We start from the raw sequence: 23664 nt of genomic DNA on the forward strand, positions 1-23664 counted from the left end.
GGGGGGCCACCCTGTGATGGCCCCAGCCCTGGACAGCTCCCTGATGGGTTTAGGCCTTTGCTACCAGCCAGATCCAACCCCAGCCTGCCCTGAGGGGTGAGCACAGGGACCACTCCCTTCCCACAGGGGCCCAAGGAAAAACAAAGAGAAGACTCCTGAACGCCCAGCCCCCCAAAAAGAATATCAATGGGTGTGGAACAAGGAATAAAGGGGATTATGCAGGGCACAGAGAGAACTGGGTCCAATGCCATCCCGTCTCGGTGGATCTTCTGAGAGTGCAAACATTCAGGAATGCCACCCGTCATCAGACCTATGCTCACAACACTTAAGAAGGCTGATGAGGGAGTGTGGGATTCTGTCCCATTTTCTCACAATAATTGGCCTCTACTCTGTGTGTCAATGCTCTGAGTAGGGAGACCCCAGGAGAGGGCTTAGCCTGCTGAACAGGGCAGATGGGTTAGAGGAGTGGGGGTGACAAAGAGAGGGGACCAGACCAGGGAGGAGATGGAGGCTTGGTTTCAGAATTTCCCCGATGGACAGCAGGACAGAGGGGCCCAGCAGGCTTGCAAACAGGGGTGAGGGCAGCACCTTTTTGGGGGCATGAATCTCACTGGGACTGCTTTAGTGGGTTTAAGTGCCATCCTGGCCTGGGATAAAGACATCCGGCGACTGAGTGGTAGGGGTAGGCAAGATTTTCTCTCCATCTTGACTCCCTGAACCAGATTTCCATCTTTCAGATGGTCACTATAAGGACTTGGAAGGCAAGTCCCACAGGCCCATGTTCGTGTGTGTGTGGCATGTGTGAGTAGATTATAAATGGATAGAAAGCAGCAGATGCAGGGAGGCTGAACGAGTTTCCAGGTGATGTGAAGGGAGCAGGCTTTCGCATACCCTGCAAACAGGACCTGAAAGACTGCTGGGAGGAGAGGCCACCCTGAGGGAGCAGTGAGTGTGGCTGGAGGCAAGGGATGGGGTGAAACAGTAGCTGAGAACTTCCGAGCTCACCCTGTAGGGAGCAGGAAGCCCAGCATAGGGCCGTGCCCTGGGCTTGGGGAGGTGGATGTGGGCAACTGAAAGGAGGTCCCATGTAGCCAGGAGTGCTGCCCAAAAACCTATACACTGTCACCCTTTCCCAAAGCGGCTTCCTTCTCCCAGACTCCACACCCGGGGTGCCAAGAGAGGGCACTGGCAGGGGACTGTGATTAGTGGGAATTACCTTTGGGCAGGGCAGCCAAACGGTTAGTTGGAGTGGCCTGATCAGCTGCAAAGGTAAGACGGGTTATCCAGGTTAGCAGGTTATCCAGGGTTAAAGGTGTTCTAGAAGGATGGGGGTAGGCAGCCGAGGCTTAAACAGCTGCCCCTGGGCTGAGGTGTTCTAGGCAGGGCTTTCTCCGGCCTTCCATGGGGAATCCTCTACCCTTATACAGGCCATCTGTGTTTCCTCCACATCTGGGGGCGGCACCTCTGTCTCCTTCCCATCCCAATGTGACTCTCGTGCCTGGGCCCACACTCCCTGCAACTGTGCCTCTCCACTGCACCAACGCTAGTGGCAGTAGGGCACCCACGGGGAGGCAGAGGTGACAGAGGACCTGCTTCCCTGGAAGGGAGAGGCCTCCTTCCTCTTGGTTTGGGTTAGCTTAGTATTTACAGTCCAGCCTGGGTGCAGGCCAGGAAGAGACGGCATCATCTTGCTCAGTGCATAGCACATGATGAAATGCCACCAAAACCCAGCAATGGGGCGGGAGGGAAAGGAAGGCTGGCGGAGGTCATTGGAAGCACAAACACAAACTCAGTCTTGCTTTAAGGATGGATCATTTTAATTGACTTAGTGGTGGAGTTAGCTGTAAGGAAGGTAAAATGATCACAAGAAACCCTTCTACACTTTCTCTGTATCACTCAGGTCCCTTTCAGTGGAGACGTGGAGAAGTCACACTCCACTCAGGAGGTAACCTGTCCAGCACAGCTTGTTCTGAAACTGGCAGCTCCCTAACCCTGACATCAAAAGGCAAGAAGAGATCACCACGCCTGACCTGCCCACTTGACTGCAGGCATTGCCCTCGGAACTGTCCTGGGCCACTGCTTCTCTGGCTGTGGGGGAGGGGGTGGGGCTGGTCAGTGCCAGGGTGAGCAGCAGCAGTTACCTAGCACAGTGAGGTAGGCCTTGGCCAGGTCTTGGTCTAGCTCGGTGCTGGCAACACATGTGTAACTGCCCTGGTCCCGCTCTGCCACACCAAAGATGGTCAGGGAGTCATCTTCCTTCTTCATCCTACAAAGGTACCAAGGAAGGGTTCGGAGGAGAGGTTAGGGGAGTGCTCAGGGCTGCCCACTGCTTTCTCCCCAGAGGGGGCTCTCCAGTCAGGAGGGCAAGGGAAGCTCCTTCTGGGGGATATGAGGCTCTCTCTCAATGCTTTGACAGAGGCAAGGTCTTCACGGTCACCTGGAGCATTCATCATACTTGATGGAGGGGAACAGAGAGTGGGTGGAGCTCAAGTGGCCGTGAATCACGTTTTTCACCTTCCAGTTCCATACGTGTGCCTGCCTCTGTGCCTTTACTGTGCTGTGCACCCCTCCCAGGTTAGGGCACCATGAGGCCCGTGATCCCAAAGGCAGGTTGGTATTCCTTCTCCTCTCATACTTATAGCTTTGTCTGTCTTCAGCCCAGAGTTGTCTCCTCTGCACCCAGGCTCAGGCCAGCCTGACCCCTGGCTCCTCGGAACTGTCTCTTATAGAGAGGGTAGGCCGCAGAGCAGGATGGGGCTGTAGAGCTGTTAGCACCGAGTGCCAGAAGGTTTGCAGAGGGGGACACCCTCTGCAAAGAGTCAAATGATGGCGAGAAACCACCGGTGCCATGTCCAGCTGCAGGGCCCTGCACAACTTTGCTCCCCCGAGATGGAAGAAGGTAAAGCAAAGTGAGCCCTGGGGAGGGAGGCTTGGAACAGCGGTTCTCAACCCTGATGCACACCGGAACCCCCAGGGGGACTTTTAAACACTGCCAGTGTCCTAAGTCCTACCCTACGCCAGTGAAATCAGGATCTGAGGAGAGGGGCAGGCATGGGTGTAGTAAAAGCATTCCAGGTTCAGGCTGAGAACTGAGAGCTGGCTCAGATCAACCCTGCCCTCTGCTGAAGATTACGGGTACTGCAAATACGGCTGAAAGGCTGGAGCCTGGGATGCAGCGGAGGAGGAAAAGAGAAGACAAAAAGGAAATGGAAAAGAGGAGGAGTGAGGGGAGAGAGGGAGAGGAGAAGTGAAGAGATTGAGAAGAGGGAGAGAGAGGAGGTGTAGGAGAGAGAAGCAGGGAACTGGTGGGAGAGAGGGAGGTTGTGCAGGGTTGGGGAGGGGGTCTCCCCGAAGTGGGGAGTCGCCAAGGCCATCACCCCCTCTGCAGTAGCTCCTTGGTGACATGCATGACACGGGTTCCCTGTCCCTGTGTTCTTCCATGTGTCACCAACAGCAAGGAAAAGAAAATGTGCCTCAGACTAGCACTAGGAAGTGGGAAGGGAGGAAGAGAAACCTGTTTCCAATATAGAGCGGCTCGTCATCCTTCAGCCAGGAGACGGTGAGTTTCAGGGAGGGGTCATGCTTCACCCGACACTCCAGCTGCACCGTGGTGCCCCTTTTGGCCACCTGGTCCTCAGGCATCCGGTAGATCCTGGTGGGGTCTGTGGAGAAGCCCAGAGCACTCGCCACTGGCCTGTTCTCTGCCCAGCAACCCCATGCGGCCACACAGTGGCATATGCCTGCCCTCGAGGCCTCGGGCAAACTATGGAGTGGGGCACAAACCGTATGCTGTGGTATGAATGGAGCAGAGTTCTGGGTGGGTAATCCCAAAAGCAGGTAATGCCCCAAATCCTCTCCATCTTACTCAGGAATATATGATGTAATTTCTGGGGTGGTAGTGGGGAGTTGGTGTGAGCAGAAGGCTTCCCTTCCCTAATTCTCTTTGGACCACACGGATCCTAAATGGACTCCACAGGTGCACACTGGGGAGCCCATTCCAGGTTAAAGATAGGTGTGGTCCATTTTCAATGTGAATATTGCATGTGGATAACTGCAAGCAGGGCCTCCTCGCCCCTCTCCAAACTCCCACTGGTGAACCCTCTCCTTTACCTTTGACCTCCAGGCGGACTTGGTTTTCAGCTTTGCCCAGGATGTTGGTGGCGACACAGGTGTAGATGCCCTGGTCCTCTTTGCGGATCATCTTAATTTCCAGACTGCCATTCTCATAAACATGGTAGTTGCCACCATCCAGGTTGCTTCCTTGCCCATTCTTAAACCTCACAACAGAGCAGCAGAACACACAGCATCCTGAGACAGGACCAGCCCAAGGGCAGGGGCAGCAGCCAATCAAGAGAGACCGTGGGGGCTGTGGAAGGAGCCCCATGCTAGGAGTCTGGAGCCCTGAGCCTCAGAGGGTCTGCCTCTAACCACCAGGTGGCCCTGGCAAGCCTCCATCCCTCTCTAGGTCTCGGTTTCCCATTCTGTACAATGAGGGGGTTGATCCAGATGATCTGCCAACTTCCTCCCAGCTTTGAATCTTTAAGATTCCTAGGTCTTGCTGAACACCTACTATGGGCCAGATGAGAAGGAGAAGATGAGACAAGTGACCCCTGCTGTGGAAGGCCCGGTCTCCTGGAACTTACCATCGCAGTGTGGGGATGGGAGACCCAAAGAAAGGGCAGTCCAGCCGCGTCCGGTTGTAAAGAATCACTCGAATGAGCTGGTTCCGAGGCGACAGCATCCGAGGCGGCACATCTGAAATTCCCAGAGAACCGATCTCGAGTACTGAGTCTAACTCTTCCATCTCCTCCCCCTCGGTCTCACCTCTGCATGCCTTCTGCTTACAGCAGCTTCCCAAGCACTGAGGCACCTTCCCCTATCAAACTTCCCTCCTTCAGGAAGCCCCTAGGGATGAGGTGGGGAAGGAGAAGCTTACTCCTGCCTCTGCCCTCAACCTACCCTACATTGAAATCCAGTTTTTGCAAAGGGTCTCCCCAAATTATTCAGCAGGTTCTGTAGCTGCACCACCACAGCCCTAAGGCATTTCCCAGCTACCCCTCCCACCACCCTCTCCCTGCCCACGGGGTGCAGCAAATATACTCGAAACCATTTCCCACCGTGAGATCCAGCTGCAAACCCAGGGGAAGTCAACATGGATACAGCAAGGAGATGAGACAGTCCCACTCTATCTCATCAGGGGAGGGAGAAGACTAAGATTGACTGCTCTGATGGAATTAACTGTCTGCTTATCCAGCTTTGTGAATTTTAAGTCCTCCATCCCTCTTACAAAATTTTTCCCATCTCCATGTTTCCACTCTCCACCATCTTCTTACCTCACCCAGCTTGGCCAATCCCCGGAGAAGAAAGTGTGCCCCATGACATAACCAAGCCCCAGGGAGACTGCGCAGTAGTGGGGAGGAGGGGGAGACAGGCTGCGAAGGGCACACTCACCCAGCACACTGACGAAGGCGTTGGCCAGCAGGTAGCCATGCTCGTTGGAGGTGTTGCACTGGTACACGGCCCTGCTGCTGATCTGGGTGTCCCGGAAGATGATGGTGTCTCCAGCCACCTCACGGTTTGGGTTCGGTGGTGCCGCTACAGACAAGAAAGAGACGTTCCTCATGAGAGATAGGAAGGGCAGGGTGAAGGGCACTTGAGGCTCTGGCCAGGGCTCCCAGGAACAACTGGGGTGCCGTGGGGAGCACCAGGTGAGGGGCCAGATGACAGGGCTTCTGGCCTCGCCAGTGCTGGGCTGTGTGCGACCTTCAGCCCTTCTCTGAACCTGTGGGGTTTATTTCTAATCTAGTCTAGAGTATGGAATATGAATTCTTATTCAACCTACATACCCACTGGGCAGGTGTGGTTGAGAGCATTAGCTTTGGAAACAGAAAGCAGTTTGGGTTCTAACCACACCACTTACTACCAGCATCACTCAATCTCTGTAAGCTTCAGTTTCCTTGTCTGCAGAATGGGAATAACAGATCACCTCTTGGGGTTTTTGTGAAGATAACCTGAGATTTTATGCATGTACAAAGTGATGAACAGAAGGTCTAACACATATAGTTATTATCATTTGAATCCAGTGTGCATATATTTAAATGTGCTTTGAAAAGGACAAAGCAATATACAATAGACAGAATCTACCACCTTCCCATCCTCTAAAGAGAGCATGCTCCAAACATTCACAAAGTTAAACCCGTAAGCCAATGCCTCTTGAAAATGGCATGAGTCCTTATATTTGCCTAAGTTCACAGCTCCTCCCCAAAAATGTATCCTAAACTGAGAGAGGATATTCTTGCCACAGTTCTAGTACTGCTGGCTTGGGATGCAGAGAGCAGAGGCTGGAGAGGGCTAGGGGTCTTTGTTCTGCCCACACTTCACTCTGGGATCTGGGGTAAATCAACAAACCTTTCCGGGCCTCATTTCCTTCATCTGTAAGATGGGAAGAATCACTTCCACTTTCCCCTAATCTAAGGAAGGCTAAGATAAGAGAACAACGATGAGGTGTAAGACCAAACATTTTCTAGAAATGTAAAGAATTGCCACTTTTCTCATCTTTAACCACTAGAAAGTGACTTTCTTCCTAAGATTTCTGGACTAGCAAGCTGATGACTTAGCTTACAAAACGCATTCAAGATCACTCAGACCTGCAGGGGAAGTCAGCGGAGGATGCAGGAGTCGCCCTGCAGGCGCCACTCCACAGATAGCCAGTCTGAGCCCAGAACTGAGGAATCAGCAGATGGGAAAGGAAGACAAGGTTAGCATTCTTATCATCCATGCCCGGGTCACCAGTCAGTGAAAAGGGACCAAGGAAGGCAGTGCCAGCAACTTGTACACCTCCTCGCCTGGCAAATTCTCGTGCAACCAATTTTCCTCCCAGTCACTCCCCTTACATCTTCCCTGGGGAGAGTGACAGGTGACCTTTCCAGGGCTGAGGCTCAGTTGCAAGTCCTGGGCTGCCTTTATTGAATGGTGCTATAAAGTTTAGTGCAATTGCCTGCCTTACCCCCAAAGTCCTATTAAGATGGAGAGAACTGCAGAAGGCAGGCAGTGTTCATACCTCTGCTTGTAGCTGCGGGAGTAACATTTACTGGGGATAACTAAGTTCAGTACTAGCTGGTGCTGTTGTATTGCAGACTCACGGCAACCCAGAGCTTCACCACTTCCTAGCCATGAGATTTTGGGCAACTCACTGCACTGACGAGAACCTTATTTCCTCACCTTAAATGTTTGAGAGTATAGCCACAACAAGGGTGCAGCATCTAGCACAGAATGTGGCGCACAATAAATATCTAAAAAGGTAAATTCTTACCCTCTCCTCTACCTGTGTCCCCCCTTCTCCACCTGCTTCTACCAGCTGCTGTTCTTGAGTTAGATTCTGAGTTCTTGCCATCTACATTTTCCCCATTTGGCTGACACCATTGTTTACATTTTCTCTGACCACTTAGAGAAAGTGAGGACAGGACATTTTGAAAAGTGAATGCAACCAGAGAGTCTATGATATGAAAACTTGACCAAGGCCACTGATTATAAGGGGCCTTGGAGTCATCTACTCCATCCACCTGGGCAGGACTAAATGTCCCCAAAGTCTAAGCATACTCAATAAACTGCACCTGTGCATCTGCTCTTCCTCATATCTAACCATAATATTTCACATCATTGTACAACCCTGCGTTCTTCTTTTGCCCTCAGCAGAGAGCAGAACTTGAGTAACCAACAATGGGGTTACTGAGCTCTCCTCTACCTTCCAAGCCCCAGCTGTCACTCAGAGCCCAACCCCTAAGAGATGCAGCCACAGTCCCCAGGCCATCAACTGGGCTTCTTTAGGGGAAGAAAGCAGAGATTTAAAAAACCCCAAGACAGCAGAAATCCCTTAAACATGGGAATATGACCACAGAGTTCCAGGCTTCCTGTACTGTAACACAAAGAGAGGGTAGATTTCTCGGGATGCCCAAAAAGATAGGCAACTGAGAAGCAGCCACCAGTGGGCTTCTCTTTTCCTGAACTTCTAGTGTGACCAACGCTGGCATAGTGACAGGAATCTGAAGCCTTTGATAGGAGAGAGATGAGAGTCAGATAGGACAACAGCTCGCTACTTACATTGCAAAGGTTCCCCATTCACCATCCACTGGACAGTGGGTTTGGGGTTTCCATTGGCTCGACACACCAGTCTCCCATCCTCGCCAGGAGCCAGGATAAGGTTCTTGGGTTCATCCAGCCAGTAGGGAGCAGCTGGAAGACATGACAGGCACAGGCAGGGGAGTTAGATGGCATGGGACAGGCAGAAGAAACCAAGTAGTCTCCCTCTAGTGTGGTAGGAGCCCCTGAGTCCCAGCACCAGGTGCTCACCACCTGCCTCAGGGCTTGTCCTCACAGGGATAACTTGGTCCAGCCTGTATCTGGCTGGCTTGGCTGCACAGATGCTGATCCGTCTATTTTGAGTTCACAGAACAATAGTTCTAAACTGGGGCTGCTCATTAGAATCCCCTGAAGAGCTTTTTTAAAAAAAGGGACGCTAGGACCTGTCTCAGACCTACTAAATCAGAATCCTCACAGGAGGCCTGGGTGCAAATGCTTTTTGAGGTCACTAGTGTCTGCGGTGTGCATCCAATGGCTCCACTGCCAGGGAAGGTGGTAAAGCGGGCACCGTGCTGGTCCCTCTGGATCTGTGTTTTGCAAAATCAGACCCTTTAGGAAAAGCCTTATATTCATTCCTTTAGGCACTGAACTTTGGTTAGAGTAGTTTTTTTTTTTTTTTTTTTTTTTTGAGATGGAGTCTCGCTCTGTCTCCCAGGCTGGAGTGCAGTGGCGCGATCTCGGCTCACTACAACCTCCGTCTCCCAGGTTCAAGCAATTCTCCTGCCTCAGTCTCCAAGTAGCTGGGATTACAGGCACACCCTACCATGCCCAGCTAATTTTTGTAATTTTAGTAGAGATGGGGTTTCACTATGTTGGCCAGGATGGTCTCGATCTCCTGATCTCGTAATCTGCCTGCCTCGGCCTCCCAAAGTGCTGGGATTATAGATGTGAGGCACCACACCTGGCTAGAGCAGTTCTTAGCTGGCCACCTCATTCAATTGATTGGACAATTTTGTGAATATGTAGAAATGTGGGTTTTTCTGAGAAGTGAGCCTTTCAGATCAGATTCTCAAAGATCTTGATACCCAACCCCCACCCCCTAAAGTCTAAGAACTCCCTAATTTGTGTATGGTGCTGAAACCAAGGTCACAAGATCAATCGACCATGTGCTAAGAAAGTTCCTGTACTCTGGTCTCGGACATCATCATCTCAACCATCTGTGCAGCCCCAGACCAAACAGTGACCAGTGCAGCCTGCCACACATGGCTGGGACCCATGACGCCATGCGCTCTGGTGCCTGCAATCACTCAGGTGGGCCCTCTTTGCTTTGGGGGTTAGGAAGGGATTTTAAAAAATAATTTTGGCCATAAGCTCTCCCCAGTTTTAAAAAGCAGCACATCATCATGCATAGGTACACAGACAGCACGGGCTCACGTGACACATCACGAACGGGAATGCAAAACGAAAGGAAAAAGAAGGCTCTGGGAATGATTCAAATGGGCCATGGGAGGAAATTCACCTGCTGAGGGAGCGTTGGCATCAAGGAGAGGTGGGTGATGGTCAGGTGGATCTCCTTCCCTTAACACCCTCTGCCCCATGCATGGGCATGCACACACCCTCTCACGTCCAGTGAGTGACACCATCCATAGCAGATTGCCATAGCCACTGGCCAGTGGGCTGGAAGTCTCCCCCACTCACTCTGTCCCCAACCACCCTCAGAGGGAAGGGTGGGCATGGTGTTCAGGGTTGGCAAAATAATCATAATGAGAAATACACACAACGTACCCTTTACTCTCACCGAGATCGTGTGCCGGATGCTGCCCATCTTGTTGGAGGCCAGGCAGAAATATTCCCCGGAGTCTTCCTCAGAGACATTGGTGATACGCAGGGCCTTATTAAAGTTCTCAAACTTGGCCTTGTCAGATGGGAGGTCCCCACCTTTCTTGTACCATGCGATGTCTGGTGTTGGGCTAGGAGAGGCGCCAGGCAGGAAACAAAGAAGTTATCACTAAACATGGCCCTTCTCCTCTTCTATAGAGCTGGGGACACCCAGGTGGCCTAAAAGCATACTTGGGCCCAGGGGATGCATGTCCTCTAAGAGCTGATCTTTCCTGTACAGAGGAGGATGCTCAGCCACAGAGAACTTGAAGGTTTAGCTAACGTCCCGCGAGATTCTAACGCATATACGGGATGCCTAATCACCTTTCCTCATTATCCAAAACAGAGATGGCCAGAATGGGATGGAGATGACTATGGTTTGCAACACCCTGCCCACTAGGGGCTGTTTGCTTCTCTTTCTGCTGTGCTACTGGTATGCACTAAATGTGGCATTAACAAGAGCATGAACAAGCTCCCATCCCCATCCTCCTGGAGGGTGGCTAGAAGAGGGGCTGCAAACTGCACATACACCCCGGAGGCGATGCATTCCAGCAGGAGGTCCATGCCACGAAGCACCATCTGGCTGCTCGCAGTGCCCTGGGGATACATGAAGCTTGGTGTTCTTTCTGCAACTCCTCGGGCTGAAACAGGAGAGAACAAACTCCTGTGAGCCTCCTTCCAGAAGGCAGACGCCGCTAGGCCAATGCTGTCAGGCTAGAAAGAAACGGCATCACCGCCCCTGCTGGATCCTCCCAGCTGAAACCACCCCAAGGACTTGGATCTCATTAAGTGAGGTGTGTTAGGAAGCTCAGGGCTCCTCAGCCCCACCAGCATGAGTGAGAGGAGCTCTAGGTTCTGAAAGGATCTGCCTGGAGGAGCCCAGCTTCCCTCAGGTTCAGGGAATCTCCCCTTCCCAGAAACGGGGAGGGACTGTCTGAGCAGTGCGAGATCTACTCCGGAGCAGCTTGTGTTGGGATCCCAGAGGCCACTGTGTGGCCCCCAGAGCAGGCCATCTCAGCAGCGGTCCTTCTCCCCAGGCAGGGATCTGGAAGCAGAGAAGGCATGTACTGGGGCCACAGGACAGACAACCTGCTCTTTGGGATCCTGAAAACAAGGTGCTGGGATGGAGTCACAAAGCCTGCACAAACAATCAGAAATGCAGGGGGAGTTATTAATGGCTTAGCAAAGACATGGAGAGAATTAATGAGCAGAGATGACAGGAAATCACTCTGGGGCCAAGACCATTCTGCCTCCTCACTAATGACTTGGGAAGACGGCTGGGGAAGGGAATAGTAATTACATGTGAGTTGCTCGGGGAGGGGGTGAGAGAAAAGTGGCTGCCAAGTTGGAGGAGGTGATCTATAATTCAACTAGGCCGGAACAGTCATGGGTCTGAAATCAATGAGATTCATGCAGGTCTTGAAGGCCAGGTGGCTCACAGAGATTGGCATTTTCAGGATGGTTGTTTCTCTGTAGAAGGGTTGTGCCAGCATGGATCTACCCATGACAGAGTGAACCCCACCTTCCCCGAGCCTCACCTCTTCCCCCAGAGCTCTTCGTATAGCTCTAGGGGAATGGGTAAGATGGAAGGGAAAAGAATAAGAATTTTCCATCCGGAAACCCCAAGGCAAAAGGGAAACTGGAGGAAGTACCTCCTGGCCAAGGTGTACGATCATACACAAGAATGGCTAAAAACAAAAACAGAAGCTGAGTCCACCCATGCGTTTAACGGAGTCTTAGACTCAGCTGGACAAGGGAGAGGTGGAGGGAAGGCAGGGCTGCCAGGAGCTGGGAGGCCTCAGAGACGCCTGGGGTGAGGATGAAGATGGTTATCCAGGGTTTAATGGGTGAATCGGTGCTGGTAGAGTGAGGACAGAGTGCGGGGGGACTTTATCCCCATGTAACTGGTGCTTCCTAAAGGAGCTTGCTGGGTTTGCTGGGGCCTGGCTGCACCAGTGGGGCTCCTGTTCTGGGGCACTCAACTCTCTCCCTTGGTACCAGTAGAGTGCAATTCATAGAGTTTGCTTCTATTTTATCTTTTTGTCAAAAGAAGAAAGGATGAAACATGTGCAGAGGGTAACTAGGCTGATGGTACAATACACGACATACAGCAAATGCTCAACAAAGGTTTATGAGGTGAATGGATTGAAGGGGAAGAAGATAACAAAAAATAAGGCAGCAATTTAACCCATATTATTTCTCTTTCTGTAGATGCCTCATCTGTCCCACCAGCACACACATTACAATAGTGACTACTGAAGGGGTTAATCCATTATGTGGTTAATTGGTTATCATCTATATCTATAACTCTTGTAGCATCCAATTCTCAGCACCAAGGAAGCCCGACACCAACAGCTTCCTCCCACCCACCATCACGGAATCACCAAAACAACCAAGACGCAGGGGCACTATGAGGAAAGGAGATTCTAGGGCAGAAGGCTCTGTTGTCAGGTTGGTGAATCCGTCGAGAGCTGGGAACCCTGGGATTATGTGGAAGAGATCCCAGCTCAGTCGTCATACTCCTTCCACACTCGGACGAAATCTGCAGAAACCAATCTGTGACCCTATGGACATTTAATTTACACCATAACATGTGACACCACGAGCACACACAACCCAGCAAAGCAATAATGATGGGAAGGAGGAAAATTTAGCACAGAGTCCCGCTGTGGGTGCCTTGACGTGCTGTAACTGTCACTATAAAAAGGTTATAGCAATATTGCGTTTGTAGGATGTGGGCTTGCAACAATAGAATTATCCTAAAGAAGGAGAAGCTACTGGAAAAAAGCCAAAGTTCAAAAAAAAGGGAGAGCATCCTAAAAGTCAGAGGTCCTAATCAGGGCCACCATTCAGTGAACGTTTGCTAGGGACCATGCACTGTGCTGACAGCTCCAACCATACCACCATTTGTGCTTAATCCTCACAGCAAACCTGGAGGGTTGTATCCCCATTTTCAGCAGAGGCAACTGAGGCTCAGTGAAGTCAACAGACTTGCCCAAGGTTACAAGCTAGTTATGTTTTTGATTATGTGCCATTTAGCACCAAAAACCTGTGCTTTCCACCCACTCTACATTGCCTCTCTGTCTAAAGATGGGCATCCCACTTGTTCCTACTTCTGACAGTCAGCTTCAGGAATATCTTTCTTATTCAAACCAAAGAAAACCCAAGGGCAAAAGAGGTAAAGGAGAAAGATATTTTTGTTTTGGTGAGGTGCTCTGGTGAAACTCTTCCACTGTGTTTTACTATTCTCACTATCTCAGCTAAGATCCCATCTCTCCTCAGTGGCTATTAAAAAACTCAGGCCCAAGGTGGAAAAAAGAAGCTGAGGAGGGAATTCAGCAGCGTTGAAGTCACCTCAGTTGGATTCTTAAAGGCATGGAAACTTGAAGAAGATTTGGGGGACACAGTATCATTAAGGAATGAGATGGACGGCCCTAAAGGAAAGGTTATGAAGAAATGCAGTCAATTGCAGCAGGAGGAACTCATATGAAAATTTAGGAAGGATAATATAGCTGGTGGCTTTGAGAGCTACTGTTCTCAAAGAGGGTGCCTAATTTCCTTCCCTGCAGAAGTAGAGACAGGAAAACTCTAAGACAACAGTGATTACTAGATGAAACTCTAAATGGTGGCAGATGACTGTCTCATCTTATCATGGGATACCCTCTTTCATCATGGAGGCAGGGGTCCCTGGAGAGTATTAGTTATTCGCCCTGATCTTCAGAGTGGGGTCTGACCTAATGCCTGATCAAACTCAGAGTTCATATGCTAAAGCTCATATCTGTGTGGATTCAGGAAGAGCTTCCCTCACAGGCCCATCTGACTTCTTGCCCAGGGACAGCCAGTCCTCTCCTGCTCTTGTAAGCTGTGGCTCAGAGTGGGCTCATGGGTTTCTGGGGGAATACGGTCAGCGAGCAGACAACAGATGACAATGCCTTGACCATGTTGGCCTTAAAGGTCCAGTGAAAAATGCCTCTTGATCATCTCTTCGGAGGAAACACCAAGACTGCTGACAATCTTAGTTGCCCCCCTCTGTCAAGTGCTATGTGTTAACAGGACAAGAGGGTTCAACGAATCAGACGTATCTGAGGACCTCTGCCAAAAACAGCTTTTAGGGGCATCTGGATCCTACATCCAGACCACTTTGCTGCTTTCGATTTTCAGAATTGAGAACCAGAGACTCATGGGGCCAGATTCTTGGCATCTCATCCACCTCTCTCACTCTAGGAATGGCTGACCAAACAACCCCAGAAGATAGGAAAAACTCTTTGTCTTGTAATATTTGATACCTTTCAGTGCCAGGAAATTTCTCCTGTAAGTCTAACCCAAATCCCATATGCAGTAGTTGGAGCTTTTCTTCTTATGCAGTTCTCAGCACAGCTGAGGATCTGAACAGCTTTTGTTTCTCTGATCTGCCCTACAATTTCTCCCTCTATGGTACTTTCTTCCTATAATTGCACCTGCTTTTCTCCCCTTGGCTTCTCTTTAAGTTCTCTGTGTCCTTCTTAATTTCAGAAACATAGAGGAACTATCCAGGATACAGTCAACACTAAACCATTCCCTTTAAAACCAATAATGGGTAACATTTGTTAAGTATCGAGAATGTGCCCAACACATACTAGGAACCATAAGCACATTATCCTGTTTAATCTTCACAACAATCCTATGAGACAGGTAATACATCCATTTGGCGGATGAGAACATTAAAGTTCTGAGACTAAATGACTTACCCAGCATCACTCAATGGTATGTCCCGGACCTTGGATTTAATTCAAGGCAGTCTACCCCAGAGCACACACTCTTAACCACCTCCTTAATCTCCTCACCTGGGTGAACCCTAAGTGGTAAGTTACAATCTCAGACCAGATTCTCCTGCCACTCAGCAGGTCAGGGGGCACCTGGCAACGTTCAGAGGATACCAATCCACTCTAGAAATCACTAAAACAAAATAGAAGTATGGGGTGGCCCTCCTGCTACAAAAGGGACATGCCATATTTCAGAGCCAAACAGATGCACTGGGCACTTTTCATCAAGTCTCTCTGTCCAGATGCCTGCACTCCAGAAAGAAGTCATCTTCCTTCCTTCCTTTTCCCTTTGATATCTTGCTAGAAGCATCAGCCTAGCTGCTTTGTGTTCAAAATATGTCTTCCTTTGACTTTATATCCTTTCCAGCAGCTTCATACTTGGGTCAACTCCATCCAACCCTGGATTGAGGACAAGGGGTCAATCTCCACATCAACTTTTGTAAGCTTTGCTTGTTTCCTAGTCCTGGATGGGTCTCATAACTCCCACTCATTCTCGTGCAAGAATAGTTTGATCAACGGTCACAAACTGGTTTAAGTGACCAGAATCACTCAAACTTATTCCATTGATAAAACAACTCTATGCATATGTTCCCCTGCATGACTTATCTTCCATAAAGTGAGGAACTTAGACCAGATGGTGTCTAAGGGACCTTCTGGCTCTGATATACTCTGGCTTACAGAATACTTCCTATAACAGATTACCTGGAATCCAATTTAAACAAGGCCCATTCCATACCAGGGCTCTGGGGCTCTTAACACAATAGTGGATGGCCCCATTATCTTGAAAACAAACAATGCTTAGAATCCAACAAAGGTCCCCTGATTCCTTGGGTAGTAAATCTCTTTGGCAGGATCTCAGTGTGGTTCTAGCTGCTTAGTGCCAAGTTAGAGCCTTTGCCTCTCTCTCTGACTCCCGCTCCTTCATCCCATCCCCTACTCCAGTCACTCATCATCCTTTATATTAGCACATCGCAGTGCAGACACTTCCTATCTGTTTCAGCCCACAGTGATGTCCCTTGGAGACCTGTAGCCTCAGCTTCTGAGGCATAACTAATGATGGGGGCCAGCTGCCTCACCAGAGCCAGCAAATGATGGTGCCTCTGGCTGCTCAGGGAAAATAACACATATTTGAACCATGGTGAGGGGTAACTCAGGTGTGGAAACAGCCAATTACCTTATTAATCAGACTGAGCAACCAGCTGTGTGATGAGTTAGAACCATGCCTCACTGTAATTGTTCCACATCTCGCAAGTGTGGACTGGTGGGCACTGGATTTGCATACACTACCAGAGGAGGGGAGAGGCCCAGGTGAGAGGGTACAGTGGATGGTTTCACCTCATTTATACTCATCTTGAAAGAGAACTCAGAGCTGGACTCTTACTCCTATTGCCCAGACGGATTTTAAAGAGACATGAGACCTCGCTGTGAAATGGTACTCCCGGTAACTAAGGTGAGATTACAAAGCAGGCAATTCCTATCTCGACACGTAAGAGTTAACTGAACATACTAACAAGCTTTCTGTGTTCTTTCAACTACCAATAGGAACCAGACTTCCTGTTTCCTCTTCACTATGGAACTCACCTATTCTAAGATATTCTCCATCCGTCCATCCCTGATTCCTAAGCTTCTACTTTTCAGTAAAAGTTTCTGCTTTTCAAGAAGTTTTTTTGAAATCCTACCCTGGTTTGAACAACTTGTTGAGAATTCAGCAACTTCAGGCATGCCTGTTAGAGGAGACCACACCACCAGGTGGGCCACCTCAAACCCCCACACTGCCTCCTGGCAGGCAGCCTTCTGGAGGTGTCATCTTGGCACCCTGGCTGGGCCAGCTGCCACCCAGCAGGAGTTAATGATGTGGTATCAGTCAAGTTAGGCAAACTGGGGTTAGCACAGGCAAGGTTACTCCCAAGGTTACCGCTGCGACTCACCACTGTACATGTCAGGGTGGTTTCTTAAGGACGAGTCATTATAAGGGTGGTCTGTAATAAACAAAAGAGGGTGAGCAAACAGGAGGCCACGGAGAAGTCACAGAGGCATAAACGGGGAGAGAAAAAACAAATGCAAAGCCACAAAAACAACCGAGGAGGGCAGCAGTGGTCTTTTGCAAAGGAAAGACACGGCATATTTGGAAAGGCAATACGCTCGGTGAAGAACAAGCAACACAAAACAGCCCACAAAAGGAGAAAAAAAAAGGTTAAATCCTGCAAAAGAAGGCAATAATAAAATAATGGTTTTTTTTTAAATTAAAGAAATTAGGTTTGAACTTTAATTATTTGGTCCTGCTATATTTTCAAACAAATGAGAGAAGGATTAGTGGTGTCCTGTAGCCGTCTTTTGAACAACTCCTTCTTATCAAAATCCTCAGTTCCCAGGACTCTGGGTCAGGCCAGCTCTTGGAGCAGCTAAAGAGAAAGGAGTGTTAGTGAGCTCCGGGGAAGAGCAAAGTCCTGCCTGGGCAGAAGCTAAGCTGCAGGGGGTTGGCGGTAAATGGGAGGAGGTCATTGACCAAAAGAGTGGGGCCAAGGGGCCCTGGCCACACCCAGCAACATGTGTCACTGCAGTCTGACCAGGTGGGTACCACTATGATCTTGGAGATGTCTCTGTTGGCAGAAAGCCCTCCTTGTAAGAGGATGCCGGGAGTGGTTCAGTGAGGTGGGGAGCGCATCCCTGAGGTTCAGGCTTTAGAATTTAGAAATGGTGCTTGGGACAGGAGAAAGTGCAAACTGTGAGTTCTACACTTCAGACTAGGAAAGTCCTGCTGAACATTCTGGAGGTTCGAAGCTCTCTAGACTATGCAGGATTGAAGACATTCTTTATGGAGCAAGATCAGTGGCTTCAGTTCCAGTGTTAGGTAATTCAAACTTGTGGCATTTACTCCTTAGTGAGAAAGACATTTCAGAAGAGGACACATCATCACGCCAGTGTCCTAAAGGAGCTTTTCCCTCTCTACCTCCGGTCCCTCCCAGCGACTGGGTTCAAACTGTGACAGTACTAAAAGGGGGTGGGGTGCAGCTGACTGGAAGCCAAGCAGATGGCCCTGAGGAGCTCAGAACACGATCCAACTGCCTGAGGGACAACAGGGGCTCTGCCAAAACATTTGCATATTTGACGACAGATCCAATCCTGTTACAACTAGTTGCAAGAGGTATGAGAGTCCTTTTCTGGGACTGGCATTGCATTGCATCCCAAATCTGCTTACCACCTGGTAGGAAGATTTTCATTATTCAAAACTCTCTCCTCAGATGGGGTTTGGTATAGAGACCCAGCCTGTTTGGGAAGTCTGCTTGGATCCATCTGGAGCTAAAGGCAGGAACTAATCCACAATGTAACGAAGAGATGGGCTGGCCCAAGGGCAGGTTGGGGCTGCAGCTGGTCTTGGGAGGCAACTCTTTTCCTCTCCTGGGGGTGGATGGTGGCAAACACAGATGACACGGCCCTTCCTTCATGCTCCCATGTCACCAGGTGAAATGCAACCTATCTCTCTCCAGAGAAGTAGCCCATGCCCAGAACTGACCTCATGGTTTGTGAATTCTGGAGCACATGTGAGAAATTCAGGGAAACTTACTTGACTGCTCCAAGAAGGTCATTTAGACATCAGGGGGAAGAAGGGGTGTGCTCTGGTGTCTGCCTCAGGGAGGACCCTCCTCGCTTACCACAGTTGCCTCTTACTGCATCAGGAGGCACCCAGCACCTGTTACAGCATGGGCAAAGTGGGATGGGCCCAGCTTTGTAGCCCAACTCCACTGCTTATCTTTGACTGCATCCCAGGTTTTAAAAATGATTTCAGATTACCCAGTATTTTGCATTACATACCATTGTCAACTTCCTTCAATGCAGGTAATGAAAATGGGACATGATGAGATTTATTTCTTCCCAAATGGGCAAACTGTGAAAGGAGCACCTGGTAAGAATAGGGCCTTTGAAGCGGCCCCTGCCTGACTGCTTTGCCTCCAACCCCAGACCTGGTTCTGAAGGTACAAGAGAAAGCCTGTGTCCTCTCCAGACAGGAAAGTAGAGAGAGCACCAATGTGCTATTTTAAGCAGCTGTGCCCAATTCTGGGCTGGCTCAGATGCCCAGAACTTGCTCCTAGCCAGAGCTACCCCTGGGAGAACTCCAGGAAGCTGATGGGGCTCTGTTCCAATCACCTAGGGGGTTTCTCACCATTCAGAGGAAAGAGTTTTCAGTGGAATAGAGGACCCAGAAATGAAGCATTAACAAACATCCCTTACTTTTTCTGGTAGAGAAAAGAGTGTTTCTGGAAAGTCCAACTCCAACATGTTGTTTAAATCTCTAACTGCAGAGGAAGTTGGTTAATTCTACAGAGGAAGACTCTTTACCACCTCAATCGCTTGGCCACTGCTCTACTCTGAGTGACAGTGATGGGTTTTGCCCAGGATGGCAGAAGGTCAACTGACTCAGTTCCAAAAGCAGCAGGCTGACTTCCAGCATCATCCGGGCAGGGAGAGAGGGGCCCTGGCGGTGACGCTGATGGCTGTCCAGTCTCAGCTCAGCGAGCATCTTATCTTGTTTTGACATCCCTGCTCCTCCCCGTGCCAATGCTGTTAGTCCTGTCCTGACTGCTGAGGCCACTCCGAGGTTCTGAGCAGATCACACTGTCCTCCCCAGCCTAGCCAGTTGGCAGGACCGAGGAGACACTGCAGACAAACCAACTTTCTCCTCCAAGGGGTCTCCCTGGGCTTGGGTCAGGAATGAGAAAGCCAGGGACGGGGGAGCAACCAGAGTGAAGCCAGGTCACCCTGCCAGTAATGCGAGGGGCTTGCTGCAGGTGTCAGGCAACCCTGCCGGCTACTACCTTCGGCAGCCCAACACCAACGCAGATCAGTGCGTGGGGACACTGCAGAGGCAGGAGGCGGTGATTAGAGGGGAGGCAGAATGGAGTTCCAAGACAGAACAGAGAGAGGGAAAAGAAGAAAGAACAAGAAAGAGGGAGGAGAAATAAAGAAGGAAGTGAAAAAGAAAAAGAAAGAAAATGAAAAGGTGAAAGAAAGAAAGAAAGAGAGAGAGAAAGAAAGAAAGAAAGAAAAGAAAGAAAGAAAGAAAGAAAGAAAGAAAGAAAGAAAGAAAGAAAGAAAGAAAGAAAGAAAAAAAACCATGAGAAGGGGAAGAAAAAAGGAAGCTGCTTCCTTTTGGATCCACCTCTGTGCCATGGTGAAAATGGAGCATGGGGCTGTCAGCTCTCAGGACCACCTGCCTCCATCATCAGCAGGGATGGGGAGGAAGAAAGAGAATGCTAATGGCTACACCCCCTACCTGTCCAGAATGAGAAGTGATGTCGCCCGAACCTCTCCTGACCCACATCCACATGGGGAGACATTGTCCACCACCTCTGCAGGGGCTCCAGGAAGCCAGGGTCAGCCTATTTTCTCTGACCTTTGCAAACTGCCAGCACCCACATGGTGATCTCTACTGGCCTCCCCGACAATCCTCACTGTCCAGAGCATCGAAAACAACACTCACAGTATGAGCCAGACTAAGGTCTATTCTTTGGGGGGCTCCTTTATGGAAGGCGTGTTACAAATCCATGGTGTACAGCAACATAGAGAACTTCCAACATCCTGAGTGGGCTGAGACTTTGCAGCAAAAGCTCTAGGCTGCTTTGTCCTTGCCAAGAAGAACATTTCTGACTAAGCTTCTCTCTCTCCTCAAGGGAGAGCCACCAACGCTATAATGGGTCAGGAAATGCTGATTTGCTTTTGTACCAGTCAAACAGAATCAGAGAATAGAAATGAAAACAAATAAAACTAAAACATAAGCCTGCAACTTACAAACATAGCGATTCCATATGGTTCAGCATATACATATTACAGAATCAAATACAATTTATTTTGGTGTCTCCACTAATTTTCATATTTTCTGCTATGGGTTTCTTGTAGAAATAAAGATAACCAAGCAATGAGAAGAAATAAAAGAAATAATCAAGCTGGGTCTGGAGAGGGGTTCTAGATGACCACTGGAAGCAGTGGTTCTCAGACTCTGGGGTGCACTTGAATTACCTGGAGGGCTCATAAAGAACAAAGAGGCTCAGGGCTGTTGAGGTGCAATAGGCTGGTTCTGGGTACACTGCCAAGTTCTAAGGTGATTCTGATTCCCACCAGAATTTAAGAAGAATTAACTTAGAGTAGGACCAAGTTTAACTCAAGGTTTCACAATCAAGAGAGATCATTTAAGAGCAGCTGAAATGGCTCAGGCACCATGAGCTGGAAGGATTTCTAGCTCAGCCTCAAGGACAAGTCTCCCCCTAGACTCAGGTACCTAGGGCTGGGTGGGGTCAGTGGGCTTCTTTCCCTGGCCCCCAGCCCCCGGCAGGGGCCTGCACTTACTGGTGAGGACCTTGAGGGTGAAAGGGTTCTTCTGCTGGATGGTGTGGGTGAAGTGGAAGCGGGCGTTGCAACTGTAGTCAGTCTGCATGTCCTGTAGCATCACGTTGGAGAAGTACAGGTCTCCGTTATGGCCCTGAGAGACACGTTTGTCTTGGGTGATGGGCTCCATGGCTATAAGAAAACAGAGGTACAGCAGCAGGTTAGTACTAATAACAGTAACCATCACCACCACAGTCCTGGCGACAGAACACTTTACAGAGGGTTAGGTGGCGACCAGTTGCTTGACATCACTTGGTCTAGTCCTCTCAACTCTGAAGTATGGCTTATTCCCATTTTACAGATCAGAAAGCAGAGGATGTAATATGTTCAGCATTGCAAAGGCAGAGAGGAGAGCAGGAGTTTAGACGTAGACCACCTGTCTGCCCACCATGTCCATGCTCTGTGGCCACACTTTTCTCTCTCCTATTCATGCTACAAAAGATCTCACTGGCTGTGGGGCCAGCAGAAGGAACACAAGCCTTCAGGTGCTCCCCAAGGCTCAAATTCTCAAGCTAGCAGCGAGAGCACTTTGAGGCCAGGGACCATGATCTGTTCATCTTATGCCCTAGCACCTGTCTTAGGACTCGGCATATAGGAGGCACTCAACAGTTTGCTGAATTAAATGAAATTGAACTTGGCCTTGCTGCATTTAGTAAAAATGTAATCATCAATTATAATGTATACCTTTGTTTTTTATTCCTAAGAAGAAAGCACTACTGTGGCGCCAAGATGGCTGAATAGGAACAGCTCCAGCCTCCAGCTCCCAGCGTGAGCAACACAGAAGATGGGTGATTTCTGCATTTCCAACTGAGGTACCAGGTTCATCTTACGGGGGTGTGTCAGACTGTGGGTGCAGCCCAACAAGCGAGAGCTGAAGCAGGGCGAGGCATTGCCTCACCCAGGAAGCGCAAGGGGGAAGGAAATTCCCTTTCCTAGCCAAGGGAAACTGTGACACACAACACCTGGAAAATCGGGTCGCTCCCACCCTAACACTGTGCTTTACCAAGGGTCTTAGCAAATGGCACACCAGGAGATTATATCCCGCGCCTGGCTTGGAGGGTCCCACGCCCATGGAGCCTCCCTCATTGCTAGCACAGTAGTCTGAGATCTAACTTTAAGGTGGCAGCAAGGCTGGGGGAGGGGCGCCCGCCATTGCTGAGGCTTAAGCAGGTAAACAAAGTGGCCGGGAAGCTGGAACTGGGTGGAAGTCTGCCTCTGTAGACTCTACCTCTGGAGACAGGGCATAGCCAAACAAAAGGAAGCAGAAACCTCTGCAGATGTAAATGTCCCTATCTTACAGCTTTGAAGAGAGCAGTGGTTCTCCCAGCACGGAGTTTGAGATCTGAGAACGGACAGACTGCCTGCTCAAGTGGGTCCCTGACCCCCGAGTAGCCTAACTGGGAGACATCCCCCACTAGGGGCAGACTGACACCTCACACCTCACACGGCCAGGTACACCTCTGAGACGAAGCTTCCAGAGGAACGAGCAGACAGCAACATTTGCTGTTCAGCATTATTCACTTCACTCTTCTGCAGCCTCCACTGCTGATACCCAGGCAAACAGGGTCTGGAGTGGACCTCAAGCAAACCCCAACAGACCTGCAGCTGAGGGTCCTAACTGTTAGAAGGAAAACTAACAAACAGAAAGGACACCCACACCAAAACCCCATCTGTACGTCACCATCATCGAAGACCAAAGGTAGATAAAACCACAAAGATGGGGAAAAGCAGTGCAGAAAAGCTGAAAATTCTAAAAATCAGAGCACCTCTCCCCATCCAAAGGAACGCAGCTCCTTGCCAGCAACGGAACAAAGCTGGACAGAGGATGACTTTGACGAGTTGAGAAAATAAGGCTTCAGATGATCAAACTTCTCTGAGTTAAAGGAGGAAGTACAAACCCAGTGCAAAGAAACTAAAAACCTTGAAAAAAGATTTGACGAATGGCTAACTAGAATAACCAATGTAGAGAAGTCCTTAAATGACCTGATAGAGATGAAAACCATGACACGAGAACTACATGACAAATGCACAAGCTTCAGTAACCGATTCAATCAACTGGAAGAAAGGGTATCAGTGATTGAAGATCAAATGAATGAAATGAAGTGAGAAGAGAAGTTTAGAGAAAAAAGAGTAAAAAGAAATGAACAAAGCCTCCAAGAAATATGGGACTATGTGAAAAGACCAAATCTACATCTGATTGGTGTACCTGAAAGTGACGGGGAGAACAGAACCAAGTTGGAAAACACTCTGTAGGATATTAGCCAGGAGAACTTCCCCAACCTAGCAAGGCAGGCCAACATTCAAATTCAGGAAATACAGAGAACACCACAAAGATACTCCTCGAGAAGAGCAACTCCAAGATACATAATTGTCAGATTCACCAAAGTTCAAATGAAGGAAAAAATGTTAAGGGCAGCCAGAGAGAAAGGTCGGGTTACCCACAAAGGGAAGCCCATCAGACTAACAGCAGATCTCTCAGCAGAAACTCTACAAGCCAGAAGAGAGTGGGGGCCAATATTCAACG

The 23664-nt window shown here is 49.5% G+C and overlaps 1 protein-coding gene across 21 annotated transcripts in view; it reads right to left on the bottom strand.

Annotated features, from left to right (window-relative positions):
- The window catches only part of NFASC (neurofascin), a 204655-nt gene that overhangs the window by 43062 nt on the left and 137929 nt on the right, over nucleotides 1-23664 (bottom strand). For 12 of the 21 annotated variants that reach the window (XM_017881015.1, XM_017881008.1, XM_017881009.1 and 9 more), the window contains 11 exons: nucleotides 21102-21272; nucleotides 16688-16738; nucleotides 10487-10598; nucleotides 9865-10049; nucleotides 8101-8232; nucleotides 5452-5595; nucleotides 4644-4755; nucleotides 4111-4277; nucleotides 3515-3662; nucleotides 2142-2266; nucleotides 1217-1261 (listed from right to left, as the gene is read on the bottom strand). In XM_017881015.1, coding sequence (XP_017736504.1) covers nucleotides 1217-1261; nucleotides 2142-2266; nucleotides 3515-3662; nucleotides 4111-4277; nucleotides 4644-4755; nucleotides 5452-5595; nucleotides 8101-8232; nucleotides 9865-10049; nucleotides 10487-10598; nucleotides 16688-16738; nucleotides 21102-21272 — 1392 coding nt within the window. Of the gene's footprint in view, nucleotides 1-1216; nucleotides 1262-1795; nucleotides 2267-3514; nucleotides 3663-4110; nucleotides 4278-4643; nucleotides 4756-5451; nucleotides 5596-8100; nucleotides 8233-9864; nucleotides 10050-10486; nucleotides 10599-16687; nucleotides 16739-21101; nucleotides 21273-23664 lie in introns of those variants that run through there. The other 9 variants (XM_017881013.1, XM_017881012.1, XM_017880995.1 and 6 more) reach the window with 4 other exon arrangements.

Source organism: Rhinopithecus bieti, unplaced genomic scaffold (genome assembly GCF_001698545.2).
Source record: "Rhinopithecus bieti isolate Rb0 unplaced genomic scaffold, ASM169854v2 scaffold_12049, whole genome shotgun sequence".
NCBI classification, from domain to species: domain Eukaryota; kingdom Metazoa; phylum Chordata; class Mammalia; order Primates; family Cercopithecidae; genus Rhinopithecus; species Rhinopithecus bieti.